The sequence below is a fragment of the Camelina sativa genome, chromosome 9 (genome assembly GCF_000633955.1).
Source record: "Camelina sativa cultivar DH55 chromosome 9, Cs, whole genome shotgun sequence".
Lineage (NCBI taxonomy): Eukaryota > Viridiplantae > Streptophyta > Magnoliopsida > Brassicales > Brassicaceae > Camelina > Camelina sativa.
Window position 1 is genome coordinate 21,079,547 of NC_025693.1, and position 16,439 is coordinate 21,095,985.

Sequence of the window (16,439 nt, forward strand, 5' to 3'; positions counted from 1 at the left end):
AAAAAAAAAAAAAAAAAGATAACTATTGACGGTAAGTGCACCGTTTTGTGATCAATCTAAGCTGATGAGCGAGGCTAGTAACAATTTCATATAAGAGAAGGACCGAAGAGAAAAATATAAAAAATTAGACGGATGAAGAAACAATCTAATTAATATTAAAATCGAGTGGAAAATAAAATATTTCCATCACCGAACAGAATGAAAAAGGTGTCATTGTTTCCTTTACTTTTGTGTAGAACAAAAAAATATTTCACCTAATTAAATAAGTTTTTACTGAACTAATTATAATAAAAGCTGAATATTTCTACTATTTACACTGAAAAAATTACACTATTATGTCTTGCTAATTAATCGAGTGGTGATGATGTATAAACCCAAAATCTAAAAACAAAACTGTAATTTAATATGTGTGATGTGTGAACATGTTAGCCGATATTAATATTCTCGTTAAATCGAGCGAGAACAAACAGCATTAAAATGTCTCAGTTTGCAAAGAAAATTGCCACAATTCTTTATCTTCTTTGGTACATATAATGGAGAAGAAAATTTCTGTACATATATAAAAAGAAGCATAAGTGTACATGGAAATATGCGTTGTTTATGTGTGTATACGTGTATGAATAGGCGGAGATATGGATAATTATAAAAATGAAAAGCAAAAACCAAAATTTAAAGAGAGAGAGAGAGAAAAGGAATCAAACCGAGATCACGGGCGAGAATGGCGACGGTGTAGCCTTCATGAGCAAACTTCCGAGCGATGGAGCGGCCAAGCTTTGGACCGACGCCTACCACCGCTGCTATGCCTTTGCCGCCGGAGCTCGAACTCCCTACGTTTCTCATCATCGATCTTTTTTGATATTTTCTTTCTCCACCTTCGTCTCTTTATATGTGCTAGCTACTTCTCTTTGGATTGTGGATAAAATTATGAAAAGTATGAGAGACAACAAGGAGATATAGATTAGTTATATAGTTGTCGACGTAAGCTACCCCCCTTAACCTAGGCCAGTCTCAAAGCTCTCTTTGTTTCTCTATTTATTAAGAGACGGAGAAATTTTCTTGTGGACTAGATAATTTTTGGTTATACACCTTTCTTTGTCATTTATATATCATAAAAGTTTTCATCTACTTTAATAACAACAATAATAAATATAACAATGCAATGATATAGCAATTAGTATATAATTATATGTACACCTTTTATCAATTTAATATCCCATATATAGATATATATGTGTTCTAGGTGAAAAAGATGGTGTCCAATGGATAGTGTGGTTCTTAGACAAAGAGACATGTCATGTGGTGTGGAAGGAATTGTAGCAATAATTTGTTCTTACTTGTTAGACTCGAAAGATGTTTCGAAAAGACTTATATAAGGTGGGCTTTTGCGAATTTAAGTTGTTGAGGATTCTATACATCTATTGGTCAATCTAAGAGCTCCAATGTCACCATATACGAATTTTTCATTTGCACTTTTTTTTATTCGGTCGTTCGAAACGGTTTATTATTAAAAATAGTGGAATAATATTTCGTCCCATTATTATAAGAAAGTATAGACAAATTTTGTGAATATCATTAAGGAAAATGTATGAAATAAGTCACAGAACTATGGTTAAAAAATCTGATGTAATGTTAAAATGTGGTTTAAAAGATGGCTATGATATAATAATACCCATATAAACAAAAAATATTTCAAGGACGTTTTTAAACATTTTAAAGGATCCAATATTGCTAATTTTAGAAATGAAGAAAATTCATGGAGAAGATAACAATTTTAATAAATAGGTTGACCCATATGCTCTCCTTTTATGGGGAATATTATTATGATATTTTTCCCTTTTGATTTTGTATATAGATTTGGCTTTTATTTTTGTCTTGCAAGTTGGTCATTTTGCTTGACCCCTTTCCTCTTCTGTCTACAGCTCATCAGCATATCAAACAAATACATACATCTGTATTATTATTTCATCCGAAGTTTCTAGATACATTCATGCATATCCGTATATTTAATTTAGTTTTTCGTTGTTAACACACGTGATACTGCCGATGACAATACTCTTATACTTTTGGAAGTAAATGAATTACATCTACTCTTGCATTTTGTACACTTAATCAACATTACTCTTTTTCTTTGTTTGTATAGATTAACATTAATCAAAGATCATCCTATGATTAATATATCAGAAAATGTATTATATGGGATTGTGAATGTGAGAATGTGAATAGTGTGAATGATAAGATTGTATAGGTTCTTGCAACAACAAAAGAAGATTCTTGCAAATATGGGAGAGATAAACTTGGAATACATATATATATGAATTAATAAATGGAAGAAAAAACACTAACAAATACAAATATTAAGTTTATCCAATATGTAGTTGGGACCAGATATTGGGAACTGAGTAACCCATATCATCCATGATTGGTCCAATCTTCACAAATCTTTCCTCCATTCTCTTTTTATAACCCTCTTCGATCACTTTAGTTTGAAACATATATGAATACGAGTATCTATATTATTTGATATAACATATATGCATTTTATGATCGAGTCTTTTAGTCAAGTCGATTTAATCAAAGTTTTATAATAAAATAGTAAGTCTACACTTAATCATAGATCAAATCATTTATTTACAAAAGTTAAAAACCGTTGTTAGCCGTATATGTATGAACACAACCTAATGAAATAAGATAAGATAATGTCTGGTCATTCTCATCTTATTCTCGTTTTTTAGAACTCTTTTTTAGTTAACAAAAAAGAGAGAGAGAGATAGCGAAAGTGTTTTTTCTTCGGATTCCTATCGCATCGTCACCAAAAAACCAAATTTATTTAACGTGTTCTAGAGGTGTGGCCGTGTGGGGGGATGAAGTCAATACCAAACATTAATACAAGAGGTCCCAAAAGGAGTTGGTGAGTAGCTCCAATTATTCCAGTTATATTAGTAGAGATTTCATGTATGTAAAGTATGTAACTAAAGTGTCAGGCTCATCTCAATTGATAAAGCCGCAGGTTTACGAACTTCATGGATGATCCGATAAAAGCCCACACACACTGCCCTATTATATGTTTTGTTAGCCTATATAGCCCATAATCTTAAATTGGCAAAAGTAGTTTAAGTATTGGAATCAGAAAATACCAACAAAACTTATCCCCGTAATTTCAGGCGGATCTACGAGCATGCAATTAAAATTGAGAATATATTTGTAACAGAAGAGATAATTAAGTTATAACAAAAAAAATAATTTATTAATTAAACGACGAACAAATCAAGTAGGTGTCCATGAGAAATGGACAAAACAAAAACAAAAACCCTAACATAACTTTAAAATATAAGCAAAAAAAAAAAAACAAAACGGAAGACGTGCTTAGTTCTTGGCGTGCTTGATGTGACAAGAATATTGAAGGAGAGGAGCAAAGAAATGACTCTTAAACATCATCTGAAGATGGCTGTGACACCTCTTGTTCATATTAACAACGATCTCACAACACTCTTTGTCCAATGCGAAATCGTTCTCCGCCCAACTCGAAAATATTTGCGAGAAACATTTCTCGTTCGCTTTCGATCCATCTTTGGACAAACACTTCTCTAACTCACCGGACTGCGACACAAGAAGAGACTCGAAAGGAGGACTCGGAAGTCCCGGGATGTTAGGTAGTCCCGGGATTATTGGCATTCCCGGGATTCCAGGGATGTTTGGAAACGGGATGTTTGGTATTCCAGGGATTTTAGGGATGTTAGGGAACGAACCGGGAGGTGAAGGAGGAGCGTTGGGGTCTGAGGATCCGGAGGAGGAGCAAGCCCAACCAACTTTAGAGTCACCGAAGTTGCCATTGTGGTTGGCTAGATCGGACGGCATAGGCCATGGTTTCTTTCCGACGGTAAGGTTTGGGAGAGAGACAAGGCATAGTAGAGCTACAATGATCATGACGCTCTTCATGGCTAAGGCGATGGAACACAAAGATTTTTTATGAGCGTATAAAGAAAAATGAGTGAGAATGTATGGATTCGTTTATATAGACTTTTTATTCTTTTATTTTAAAGTAAAATATATATATATGACGATGAAGATAGAATTTGTATATACTACGAATATGTTGTAGCAGTTATAATCTTTAAAAACTGAATTGCTGCAACCATTATCTCGTGTTTTAATAATTAATAAAAATATTTCAAAATGATGTTTTCTCAACGATCAATATGAATAAAAATAAAACCAAATAAAAGATTGTAAGGTGATTTAATTTGCCATAAGGATAAGGTTTATTAGGGAAATTTATCAGCTAAATTTTTTTTTTTACAAGTCACAAGTAATAACGAAAAGAAACATTCAAAATTACTTCGTCTTCCTGAATATTCTATAAAATCCAACAAGAAGATCCAACTCTGTTGATTAGAGAGTTTTATGCTTACTATTTAATTCAGAATTTTAAATTATAATCCGATAACAACAGAAAGAGAGATTGCACCGATATCGCTATATATAATACAACAATTTGCTCTTTTCCTAACTATCTTTTAAAGTCAAAAAAATTCATATCTTTATACGATCTCACATAAATTGAATGTGGGTATTTTTATTGGTAACTAAATTTTCTTTCTCATTTTGCTGACTGAACATAAATCAAGAACAAGAATAAGAACAGCCATATTATATAAGAAGAAACAAATGAAGAAATTAGTTGGTAACGTGGTGTGAATCATCCAACAACGCCATCGCATTCAGTTTTCATGTTGACAATAAGATTGCAATACAACAATAATTATTTTAAGTTTAAGAAGAAAAAGAAAAAGCAGAACATGATGAATATTTTACTCCACTGGACTCCACATATTTCTAATTAAGGCCGTGTCGACTTGTGATCCTCAAAATTTGGATGAGATTTTTGTTGTCAAAGTGTTCGAAAGTCACAATATCTGCTATGACAATTTAAAGAATGATATTATGGATATCCCAAACGGGACAATGATATTAACTAGAGCTAGACTACATCTCGAAGCCAAACCCTGAGGCTGAGGCACTCAAAATGGTCGTCTTATGTATCAATATCATAGCGAACTTACTCTCTGGTGTTGTCATGGCTATATTATGCCATCATTTTTTTGGCCGTAGTACTTGCTATATACGTAATGCCTTAAAACAAATGTATTAAAAAAGTGTCCATGCAGCCGTCTATGTGTCGCCTAAGGGTCAGACGACTAGACGAGAGCATACACCATGACGATAAATTTTTAGACTTTAAAATTTGTTATCATGCAATATTGTTGTCTTCAGCGGTTCTAAGTGGTAAGAAAAGGATACTGAGGACGTACAGCCGTTGCGATGGGATAGAGAGAGAGAGGCACTCTCTTTAGTCCGATTTGTATTCAAATTATTTTGGTAAATGTTGTTTAATTATTTGTATCTTTGTTGGAATTTATCCCCAAGTTTAAATAATTACTTTTATTTTGGTAAATAATTTAGGTGAATATTTTAGATAAAGTATAAACAAAAAAGTTTAATTATACTGAGTATATTAAAATATAAAAAATCACGAATAAAAAAGGAAAAGAAACATTCAAATCGTAATCTGTTTCGTCTTCTTAATTATTCTTTCCCAGAATATTCGATTAAATTTCACAACTAGAAGATCACGCTCTTCTGATTGTATATCAAGTCTTTTTATTGAAGACTTGATATACTTTAAAAAAACGGATGTAACCAAAAAAGTGATTGCGTCGAAATCGATATGATACAACAGTTTCCTATCTTTCCTAACGAGCTTTTCGATCAAGTCCAAATAATCATTTATTAAACGATCTCACTGTTCGTAGTGAATCTTTTGAGATTAATGCAATTGAATCTTTTAATTTGGTGACTGAATTTTTTTTTTCTTCTTTATTATTTGCAAACACAAGCAACAAAAAGAAAAAGAAAGAGATTCATTAATTAAACTTTGACAAAAGATCGTTCATTAGATATGAACGGCAACAAATATTGCATGACTAAACGAACCAAAACAAGAAACAAATTATTAAAGAAGAAGGAAAAAAACCCTAATTAATCAAGAAACTAGCATGTAACATGGCAAGTGTAACGAACAAGAGGAACAAAGAATGGATCGTTGAAGTATCCCCAAGCGACGTCGTCGCATTCATTTTTCATGTTGACAACAAGGTTGCAACAGTAGTCACTAACACGGAACAACTTCGTGAAGTAACTGGCTTCCATCTGCATCCGACACATCCCAACAGGTCCCATGTTTCTCCAACAGCTGGAGATGTGTTCCCATGGATTCTGATTATGATGATGATGACTCGGAGGTGGATTTGATGGAGATTTCGAGTGATCATCACTTGGTGGATGAGATGGAGACTTCTTGGGCGCTGGAGGTGGAAGAGACGGTGTTGAAGGCGTAGATGGGGACTTCTTGGGCGTTGGATGTGGAAGAGACGGTGTTGAAGGCGTAGATGGAGACTTCTTGGGTGCTGGAGGTGGTGTTGAAGGCGTCGATGGAGATTTCTTGGGCGTTGGAGGTGTTAGAGACGGTGTTGGTGGCGGTGGGGACTTTTTGGGAGCTGGAGGCGGAGGAGACGGTGTTGGTGGCGGTGGAGACTTTTTGGGAGCTGGATGTGAAGGAGAAGGTGTTGATGGAGTCGAAGGTGTTGATGGTACTGTGGGAAACGGCGTTGATGGAGAGATAGAAATAGCTGGAGCAGATCCGTTGCTATAAGTACATTTCCAGACTTTGGAATCTCCATAGCTGATACTATGGAGAGTGTTCAAAAACATCATCTCGTTTCTGAAGGCTTTTGACGGATGTGGCCATCCGACGGCTGTGGTCGGAAAAGCGACAAGGCAGAGGAGAGCTGCCGCTAAAAGGACGATGGAGTTTTTCATCGTTAGGGAGAAAAGGAGGATTTGTGAATGTGTGTATTAAGAAATGGCCATAATGAGAGACGACTATATCGGTTTATATATATAAAGGATTTGACCTTTTTTTTTTTTTTTAATGTTAAAAATATAACGAAGATCTTTTAACAAACAAAAACATAACGAAGATCAAACTCCACATCTCGTAACCATTATCTTCTTAAATATTAATCTTTTGTAAATACTACATATATTATCTCTTGAAAATTCGAAAAGAATATTCTTAACCGGAAAAAAAAAACGAAAATATATTTTCGACTCCTATTAAAGTCCATTTAGGCCCATTTATGTAAAATCTGGAGGGTGTCGAAAACGGCGTCGTTTAATAATTAGATAAAGGACCAGCAGAAAGACCCGACCCGGAAAGAGAGATCCGAACAACCCGACCCAAAATTTGACAATTTTTTTTGGTTCGATGTCTTCGTCGTCTACCTTTTTAACCGGTTAAATAAATCTATTGATTTTTTTTTTTTTTCTGATCTTCCGGTTCGATCTCACTCTGTTTTCTAAAAACCTTCGTGTGTTAAGCATCAGATTTGAAGAAGCAAATTGATGAACTCGTAATCTCAATACGGATCTAAGAGGAGCAGGTAAAAGCAAAATGAACAGTTGAAGCTATCAACGAATTTTCCAATTTTGAAATTTCTCAGATCAGTAATCTTTGTTATATCAGCTTCTCTCGTTCTCTTGATCGATCTAAATCGTAATTGCGACGATTATGAACTGGACTTTGTCTTTCAGGAGTTATGGAGTGGGCAACGGTGCAGCATCTGGATCTACGCCATGTTGGTCGCGGTGTGAGCAAGCCGCTACAACCTCATACGGCGGCGTTTCATCCGACTCAGGCTGTAATCGCTGTTGCCGTCGGTTCTCACATCATGGGTAAAGATATCTCCGCGATTAAGTATGAAGTTTCATAGTTGTGATGTTTCGATGTTAAAAAGACCTATTGGTTTGCAGAATTTGATGCATTAACGGGATGTAAGATCGCGTCCATTGACATTGGATCTCCAGCTGTTAAAATGTTGTATAGTCCTACCAGCAGCAATGCTGTTGTTGCCATTCTTGAGGTTAATTTCTTCAAAATGCTATTTTAGAGATTTGGAATACTAGTTTTAGCTTTGGTGATCAGCGTTTTTTAACTGCTTTAATGTTTGTGGATCGTTTAGGATTGTACTATTAGGTCATGTGATTTTGAGACGGAGCAGACTTGTGTCTTGCATTCACCGGAGAAGAGGAGTGAGCACATTTCCTCGGATACAGAAGTTCATCTTGCTGTTACGCCACTCCAACCTGTTGTGTTTTTTGGATTCCCAAAAAGAATGAGTGTTACAGGTTTGGTTAATCAGTTTCTGAGTTCTATTATATTTAGGTGAACGAGTGGGTGTTATTTTTCTGATTGCCTTTTATTTGTTCTTTGTTGTAGTTGTTGGAACTGTTGAAGGTGGAAGAGCTCCAACAAAAATTAAGACAGACCTGAAGAAACCAATTGTGAACATTGCTTGTCACCCTCGACTTCCTGTCCTGGTATGATATAACATCCTCATTTTTCCATCTTAGTGTGTGGAATCTGACTTTGTTGTATATATGGTTAACTTCTTTGTTCAATGTTGTGTCGTTTCAGTATGTAGCATATGCAGAGGGGTTGATACGAGCTTATAACATTCATACTTATGCTGTTCATTATACACTACAGCGTGAGTATAGGAGGATCTCACATGTCTCATTGTCTTTATTTTTTTCACCTGGGATATCCTGAGCAATAGCTACCACTTTTTGTTATCCTCGCAGTTGATAATACTATTAAACTCATTGGCGCAAGTTCGTTTGCTTTTCACCCAACACTAGAATGGATTTTTGTTGGAGATAGGAGGGGTACACTTTTAGCATGGGATGTTTCAACTGAAAGACCTAACATGATTGGGATGTAAGTCATTTTCGTTGCTTATAGCTCTCTGTCAGCTGGCATGAAATTGCTGTCCCTTTTTGCTCATAATAAATCATTTCTGTTTGTTTTATATTGGAACAACTGCAGAACTCAAGTGGGTTCTCAACCCATCACTTCTCTTTCCTGGCTTCCTATGTTGCGTGTACTTGTCACTGTGTCCAAGGATGGATCTCTTCAAGTCTGGAAGACACGGGTTATAATCAATCCCAACAGGCCTTCTACACAAACAAACTTTTTTGAGCCTGCTGGTTAGTCTGTTGTCTCTTAAAGAGGAAATGTCTTTTCCTCCCCGATTTAGGAAGAATTCCGATGGTTTGGTTTGGAAACGTTGATGGTGGGGAAGCTGTTTACCCTTTTTTTTTTTGTACAGCTATGGAATCGATAGACATTCCTAGAATTCTCTCTCAACAGGGTGGGGAAGCTGTTTACCCTTTACCACGAATCAAAACTATTGAAGTTCACCCAAAGCTGAACTTAGCAGCTTTGATTTTTGCAGTTAAGAATATTCATTGTACTTCCTATTGGCATTACTCGCTTAAGTAAAAGTGTGGCTTCTATCTTTGACATACTGGATTTTTATACAGAACATGGCGGGTAATGAAAACACTCAAAATCGAGCAGCTCAGACTAGGGAAGGAAGGAAGCAGCTCTTTGCAGTTCTGCAAAGTGCTAGGGGATCTTCAGGTGAACAGAAATTTTATTTGAACATAACAAGAGATACTCTTCTTAAGCTGTATGGATGTGTCTCTTGAGAGTCGCCAATCCTCTGTTAATCACAAGGGTTGTGGGTTCGGCCAGAGTTGTTTGGTGTCAATATTCTGGTTTCTAACATTTAAAGTGATTAACAGCTTCTGTTCTAAAGGAAAAGCTTTCATCGATGGGTTCCTCTGGAATTTTAGCCGAGCATCAACTCCAAGCTCTGCTACAAGAGCATCATCACAAGGGGTAGGTTGATATTTTCATGCAATTAGGGTTGGAAATTTCGTAAAAAATTGACTATCACGTGGTGTGAATATGCCATGAATTACCGAATGACTCAAGTTTTTCGTATTCCATATGCTTCATAGTTCACTCTATTACTTTTCTGCAGCCAGAGTCAGCTAACAATATCAGATATTGCACGGAAGGCGTTCCTGTACAGTGTATGACTGTTTTACCTTCTTGCCTAGACATTATGTTTGTTTAATTATTAGGAATTATTTTTAGCTAAGTCCATGATTTAATCCTTACAGCATTTTATGGAGGGCCATGCCAAAACTGCCCCAATATCAAGGTTACCCCTTATTACCGTCGTGGATACAAAGGATCAACTTAAAGACATCCCTGTTTGCCAGGCATGTAACTGTTGTTTAGAGCTTCTTTTCTGTAGTCTCTGTTTTATGCCTAACTGATTGGATTATTTGACAGCCATTTCATTTGGAGCTGAATTTCTTCAATAAGCCAAATAGAGTTCTACATTATCCTGTTAGAGCCTTTTATATCGAGGGCCTTAACCTCATGGCACACAATCTCTGTTCTGGAACGGACAACATCTACAAGAAGCTGTACACATCGGTATTATCTGATATCATGTGATTGCGTTTCAATTACTGGTTTCCTTATACTTACAGTACTTTTTTTGTTTCAGATTCCCGGAAATGTAGAATATCATTCGAAGCACATTGTTTACAGTCGTAAAAGGCACGTCTTTCTGGTTGTCTTTGAATTCAGTGGTGCTACGAATGAAGTTGTGCTTTACTGGGAAAATACAGGTTCTCAGCTGCCTAATAGCAAAGGAAGCACTGCTAAAGGTTTGTCTAATCATTGGATTCCCTTGCTATTCTTAAAAGAAGTTTCTATCCTGCCTTAGAATTTGTAGTTTTTGAAAACAGTAAGTGGTATCATACTGCATCCAATCATTTAGATATACCAGAGGTACAATGTATGCTATAAAACAGTTGGTGGTCTTTCTGCTGAGTTAGATGCTAGGGTCTACTGCTGTTTACGCTAGAGACTAACGATCAAGGATGCTGAAGGTTTCAATAAGTTATCTATTGAATTGAAAGAGATGCAAGATTAGAATTATTTAAGGCGTTCATCCTTTCTGTTTTCCTGTGTCTCTGAATGTGTAAACGAACAAGAGAGGACTAACCTCAAAGCTTACCTTTTGTTATGCAGGTTGTGATGCTGCCTTTATTGGCCCAAATGACGATCAATTTGCAATTCTTGACGAGGATAAGACAGGACTGTCTATGTATATCTTCCCAAAACTTACCACAATAGAAGAGAATGAGAAGAATCTATTATCTGAAGAGAAGCAAACCAAGGAGACGAATGTTTCTGGAATTCAGGGTCCACAACAATTCTTGTTTGAGACAGAAGTCGATCGTGTTTTTTCCACACCGATAGGTGTTGCATCAGATAAACTCATTCTTGAAAATTACTTATCAATGGGACCATGCCATCGCTAACTGATGTCTCTTTAAATTACAGAGTCCACTCTGATGTTTGCTTGTAATGGAACCCAAATTGGGTTGGCAAAGTTGTTTCAGGGCTATCGTCTCTCAGCTTCAGATGGTCATTATATTTCAACACAAGGCGAGGGACGAAAGTCCATCAAGTTGAAGAAACATGAAATAGCTCTTCAGGTATGAAAATCCCTACAAAACATGAATGTCCTCCTGATTGCTGGTACAAGCAGACTGCAACATCTATTATTACTCGTACTGTTTGCTAGTAGTGTAATAGTTCCGTAGAATTCTCGGCCAAAGAAACTTTTAATATTTAGTTTCTGATTCTGTGACCAGCCCAATAAATGAGGTCGTATTATTCCTTACCCTTTGATGTGGCTTACACCTGGCCAGTTATCTTTTAAAGTAAAATGATCTCCTTCAGAACTTAATAATGACAGGAAAAGGACTCGTCATGTTGGTGTTAGCTGTTCTATTGCCGTAAATAATTGGTTGATTCGAGAAGGATCAATGATATAATTGTTCCTGAAATTTTGGTCAATCAACTTTTGTATTATGTAGATATTTTTAGAGATCTCCAAAGTATTCTTTCCCCCTGAATTAGTTCTATTGTTGTCTCATAATGTACAGGTTCAATGGCAAGAAACACCTCGAGGATATGTCGCAGGGATATTAACAACCCAAAGGGTGCTGATGGTGTCTGCAGATTTTGATATATTGGCAAGCAGTTCGACAAAATATGATAGAGGACTACCATCAATATCCTGATTAAACTATCTATATTTCCTTTTAATCATGCGCATTATATGTTAACGCTATTTATTTTTATGCTCATTGATAATTTGAAAACCTTAACTTATGCGAACTTTAGATCTCTTCTATGGGTTGGGCCTGCCTTACTCTTTTCTACAACAACTGCTGTGTGTTTGCTTGGCTGGGATGGCAAAGTTAGGACCATTCTTTCCATAAGTACACCGTATGCAGGTAAGCATATCTTGGTTCTCTATATGCTAAAGGTGATTTTTCTGTATTTCATTCTCTTAAATTTATCCTCTTTCAACGCAGCCTTAGTTGGTGCCTTGAATGACCGCCTATTGCTTGCTAATCCCACTGATATAAGTCCGAAGCAGAAAAAGGGGATTGAAATCAAGAGCTGTCTTGTTGGGCTACTTGAACCGCTTTTAATCGGATTTTCTACAATGCAACAAACATTTGAACAGAAAGTCGACCTTTCTGAAATAATGTATCAAATAACAACAAGGTTACCCCTGTCCCTTTTTCTTTCTTTTGCGCGTTTGAAATTTGTTATATATAGTGCCTGATGTCAATACTTTGGAATAGGTGTGCAGGATATATATCAATGAGTCTTTTTTTGTCTCTTTCCGTAGCTATCTTTGTTGGCTCCATTCCCATGCTAACTATATTAGCTTTTTCATTATTTTTTATATATATTGGATGCAGGTTTGATAGCTTGAGAATTACTCCAAGATCTCTTGATATTCTTGCTCGAAGCACTCCAGTATGTGGAGATCTTGCTGTATCACTAGCTCAAGCAGGCCCTCAATTCAACCAGGTCAGTCGAGTTCAGTAGATTTTATGACCAGAGCTCTCACCCATAAGATGTGTTCTAATTAAACTGTTTCCAAAAACTTAGGTCTTACGTTGTGCATATGCGATAAACGCTCTTCGGTTCTCCACGGCATTGTCAGTTTTAAAGGACGAGTTCTTGCGTTCTAGAGACTATCCAAAATGTCCTCCAACTTCTCTTTTGTTCCAGAGGTTCCGGCAGCTCGGATATGCCTGTATCAAGTAAGTAAACTTTCTGTGCAGGACATATGTTGTTAGTTATTGTTGGACCGCCTATTCAAACTCATTTTCTGTTGAACTAATATATGTGGGAGTCATGAACTGGACCTTGAAAGTTAATCTCAAGTATTTTTTACCGCCTCCCCAGTCACTATCTATAGTTAGTTGGAACTTGGATATAACACTTCTTGATCCTTGTACCTACATCTCTATGCTAGTTTCTCATGGAAACGTTGGCAAGGTTCAGTCATCTAACTACTTTGGACATTTGGTACTGTAGATATGGTCAATTTGATAGTGCGAAGGAAACTTTTGAAGTAATAGCCGACTATGAGAGCATGCTAGATCTTTTCATTTGCCACCTCAACCCTAGTGCTATGCGTCGTCTTGCCCAGAAACTGGAAGAAGAAAGCGGAGATCCGGAGTTGAGACGATATTGTGAAAGGATTTTACGAGTACGGTCTACAGGATGGACCCAGGGAATATTTGCTAATTTTGCAGCTGAGAGTATGGTTCCAAAAGGACCAGAATGGGGTGGTGGCAACTGGGAAATCAAGACTCCAACCGACATGAAGAGCATACCTAAGTGGGAGCTTGCTGGAGAAGTAATGCCATATATGAAGAACGAAGATGGAACCATCCCCTCAATAGTAGCTGATCATATTGGTGTATACTTGGGATGTGTCAAAGGTAGAGTTAATGTTGTGGAAATTAAAGAAGACNATAGCGCAAAGGAAACTTTTGAAGTAATAGCCGACTACGAGAGCATGCTAGATCTTTTCATATGCCACCTCAACCCTAGTGCTATGCGTCGTCTTGCCCAGAAATTGGAAGAAGAAAGCGGAGATCCCGAGTTAAGACGATATTGTGAAAGGATTTTACGAGTACGGTCTACAGGATGGACCCAGGGAATTTTTGCTAATTTTGCAGCTGAGAGTATGGTTCCAAAAGGACCAGAATGGGGTGGTGGCAACTGGGAAATCAAGACTCCAACCGACATGAAGAGCATACCTAAGTGGGAGCTTGCTGGGGAAGTAATGCCATATATGAAGAACGAAGATGGAACCATCCCCTCAATAGTAGCTGATCATATTGGTGTATACTTGGGATGTGTCAAAGGTAGAGTTAATGTTGTGGAAATTAAAGAAGACAGCTTAGTTTCTAAACCTGGAGGGCTTAGTTTGTTGGGTAAACCTGTATCGGATAAACCTTTGGCACTTCCTGCTGGTGAATCCAGTTCGTTGATGGGTCTGGAATCCCTTGGAAAACAAAACGTAGCTGATGAACAGGCAAAGGCTGCTGAGGAATTCAAGAAAACAATGTATGGTGCTGCTGGTGATGGCAGCAGCAGTGACGAGGAAGGTGTGCCAAAAACTAAGAAGCTGCAAATTAGAATACGAGAAAAGCCAACATCCACCACTGTGGACGTCAATAAGCTTAAAGAAGCTGCGAAAACGTTTAAACTCGGAGATGGGCTAGGCTTAGGAATGAGTAGAACAAAATCAATTAGTGCTGGATCCCAGGATATGGGTCAGATATTAAGCCAGCCTTCCTCAACAGCTTCAACTACAGCTGCTCCTAGTTCTGCATCTGCTCCTGTTGATCCTTTCGCGATGGGCTCATGGACACAGCAACCTCAACCAGCTTCTCAACCACCTCCATCTGGTGTAGCCGCGCCGATACCGGAAGACTTTTTCCAAAACACAATCCCATCTGTTGAGGTTGCCAAGACATTGCCTCCTCCTGGCACTTACCTTTCGAAAATGGACCAAGCTGCTCAGGCTGCAATAGCTGCACAGGGTGTTCCAAATCAAGCAAATAATACTACAATGCCTGATATTGGGCTTCCCGATGGTGGCGTTCCTCAACAGTATCCTCAACAGGCAAGTCAACAACCGGGTGCTTCATTTCAGACTGTTGGACTTCCTGATGGCGGTGTTCCTCAACAGTATCCTGGTCAGACCCAGGGGCCAACCCAGGTTCCGGTTTCTACACAGCCTCTTGACCTGAGCGTTCTTGGAGTTCCAAATACCGGTGATTCTGGGAAGCCTCCTGGACAGCCTCAATCGCCCCCTGCATCAGTTCGTCCTGGACAGGTAAATGTGTATTTGATTTATCCTATGTGTTTGCATGCCACTCAACTTGCTAATGTTCTGAAATCACATATCTAGATAAAATTCGACACATAAATCTCACTGTTGCTTTCTTCCCTATGATTACTACTCTCCTTAGGTTCCACGTGGAGCTGCAGCTCCGATATGTTTCAAGACTGGACTTGCCCATCTTGAACAAAACCAGCTTCCAGATGCACTGTCTTGCTTCGACGAAGCATTCTTGGCTCTGGCTAAAGATCAATCACGTGGAGCGGATATCAAAGCCCAAGCCACTATTTGTGCACAATACAAGATAGCCGTAACTCTCCTTCGGGTAACCAAATCTCATATATCTCCCGTCTTAATAGAAAGTAAAAGATTCTGCTCGAAAAGATAGAATCATCTTATCAATGTTTCTTTCTCCTCTCCCCATTTGCAGGAAATCTTGAGGCTACAAAGAGTCCAAGGCGCGAGCGCATTAAGCGCAAAGGACGAAATGGCTAGACTTTCAAGGCATCTTGCTTCCCTGCCACTACTAGCAAAGCACCGCATAAACTGCATACGCACTGCAATCAAAAGAAACATGGAAGTCCAAAACTATGGCTACTCAAAGCAGATGCTGGAACTTCTTTTATCAAAGGCACCAGCGAGCAAGCAAGAAGAACTAAGAGGACTAGTCGATCTCTGTGTCCAGAGAGGCACATCGAACAAATCTATCGACCCGCTCGAAGATCCTTCTCAGTTATGCTCAGCTACGCTCAGCAGGTTATCAACTATTGGATACGATGTTTGTGATCTATGTGGTGCAAAGTTTGCTGCTCTTTCTTCACCCGGTTGTATCATTTGTGGTATGGGAAGCATTAAACGGTCTGATGCGCTCGCTGGACCGGCACCTGTATCCACACCGTTTGGCTAAAGGTTATAGACGTTATCACAGTTGGTTCAATTAACATCAAGCAAATTTTAAACTAGTTACATGTAAGAACATTCATCGATTTTGTGAGGTTTGTTTTCGGTTTATTTGTGTGTATATGATTTGATTATTTGTATCTGTTTATTTTCCGTACGTGGCTAATACAATTTGTAACGTCACTCTTCTTTGCCCACCATTTGTTTAATTTAAGTCGACACTGCAACACCCACTTAAATTTTTCTAGGCCTTCTCAGTGGCGTGATATGTAAGTTAGTATTAAACACCTTAATTTTTAGATAGCAGTGGTATCAAGCTCTACA

General features: G+C 37.7%; 4 protein-coding genes across 4 annotated transcripts in view; 1 reads left to right on the forward strand and 3 right to left on the reverse strand.

Annotated features, from left to right (window-relative positions):
- The window catches only part of LOC104715519, a 3,060-nt gene extending 2,220 nt beyond the window's left edge, over positions 1-840 (reverse strand). Inside the window, exon 1 of the mRNA XM_010432914.1 lies at positions 702-840. Within this exon, the coding sequence (XP_010431216.1) occupies positions 702-840 (139 nt within the window). The remainder of the gene's footprint in view (positions 1-701) is intronic.
- On the reverse strand, positions 3,217-3,963 carry LOC104711602 (collagen alpha-2(IV) chain-like). Its single transcript, XM_010428297.2, has one exon. It carries the CDS (start codon positions 3,934-3,936, stop codon positions 3,364-3,366), a length of 573 nt encoding a protein of 190 aa, XP_010426599.1. The 5' UTR covers positions 3,937-3,963; the 3' UTR covers positions 3,217-3,363.
- On the reverse strand, positions 5,926-6,927 carry LOC104711603 (predicted GPI-anchored protein 58). Its single transcript, XM_010428298.1, has one exon. It carries the CDS (start codon positions 6,874-6,876, stop codon positions 6,049-6,051), a length of 828 nt encoding a protein of 275 aa, XP_010426600.1. The 5' UTR covers positions 6,877-6,927; the 3' UTR covers positions 5,926-6,048.
- Positions 7,380-16,343, forward strand: LOC104711604. The gene is made up of 26 exons (XM_010428299.2): positions 7,380-7,499; positions 7,651-7,791; positions 7,870-7,979; positions 8,079-8,244; positions 8,336-8,436; positions 8,534-8,606; positions 8,701-8,836; positions 8,945-9,105; positions 9,228-9,352; positions 9,442-9,541; positions 9,706-9,802; positions 9,948-9,999; positions 10,090-10,191; positions 10,265-10,411; positions 10,485-10,647; positions 11,015-11,245; positions 11,330-11,484; positions 11,938-12,066; positions 12,174-12,291; positions 12,373-12,568; positions 12,769-12,880; positions 12,962-13,116; positions 13,394-13,407; positions 13,837-15,209; positions 15,346-15,540; positions 15,646-16,343. The coding sequence occupies exons 2-26, from the start codon at positions 7,656-7,658 to the stop codon at positions 16,120-16,122; spliced, it is 4,824 nt and encodes a 1,607-aa protein (XP_010426601.1). The 5' UTR covers positions 7,380-7,499; positions 7,651-7,655; the 3' UTR covers positions 16,123-16,343.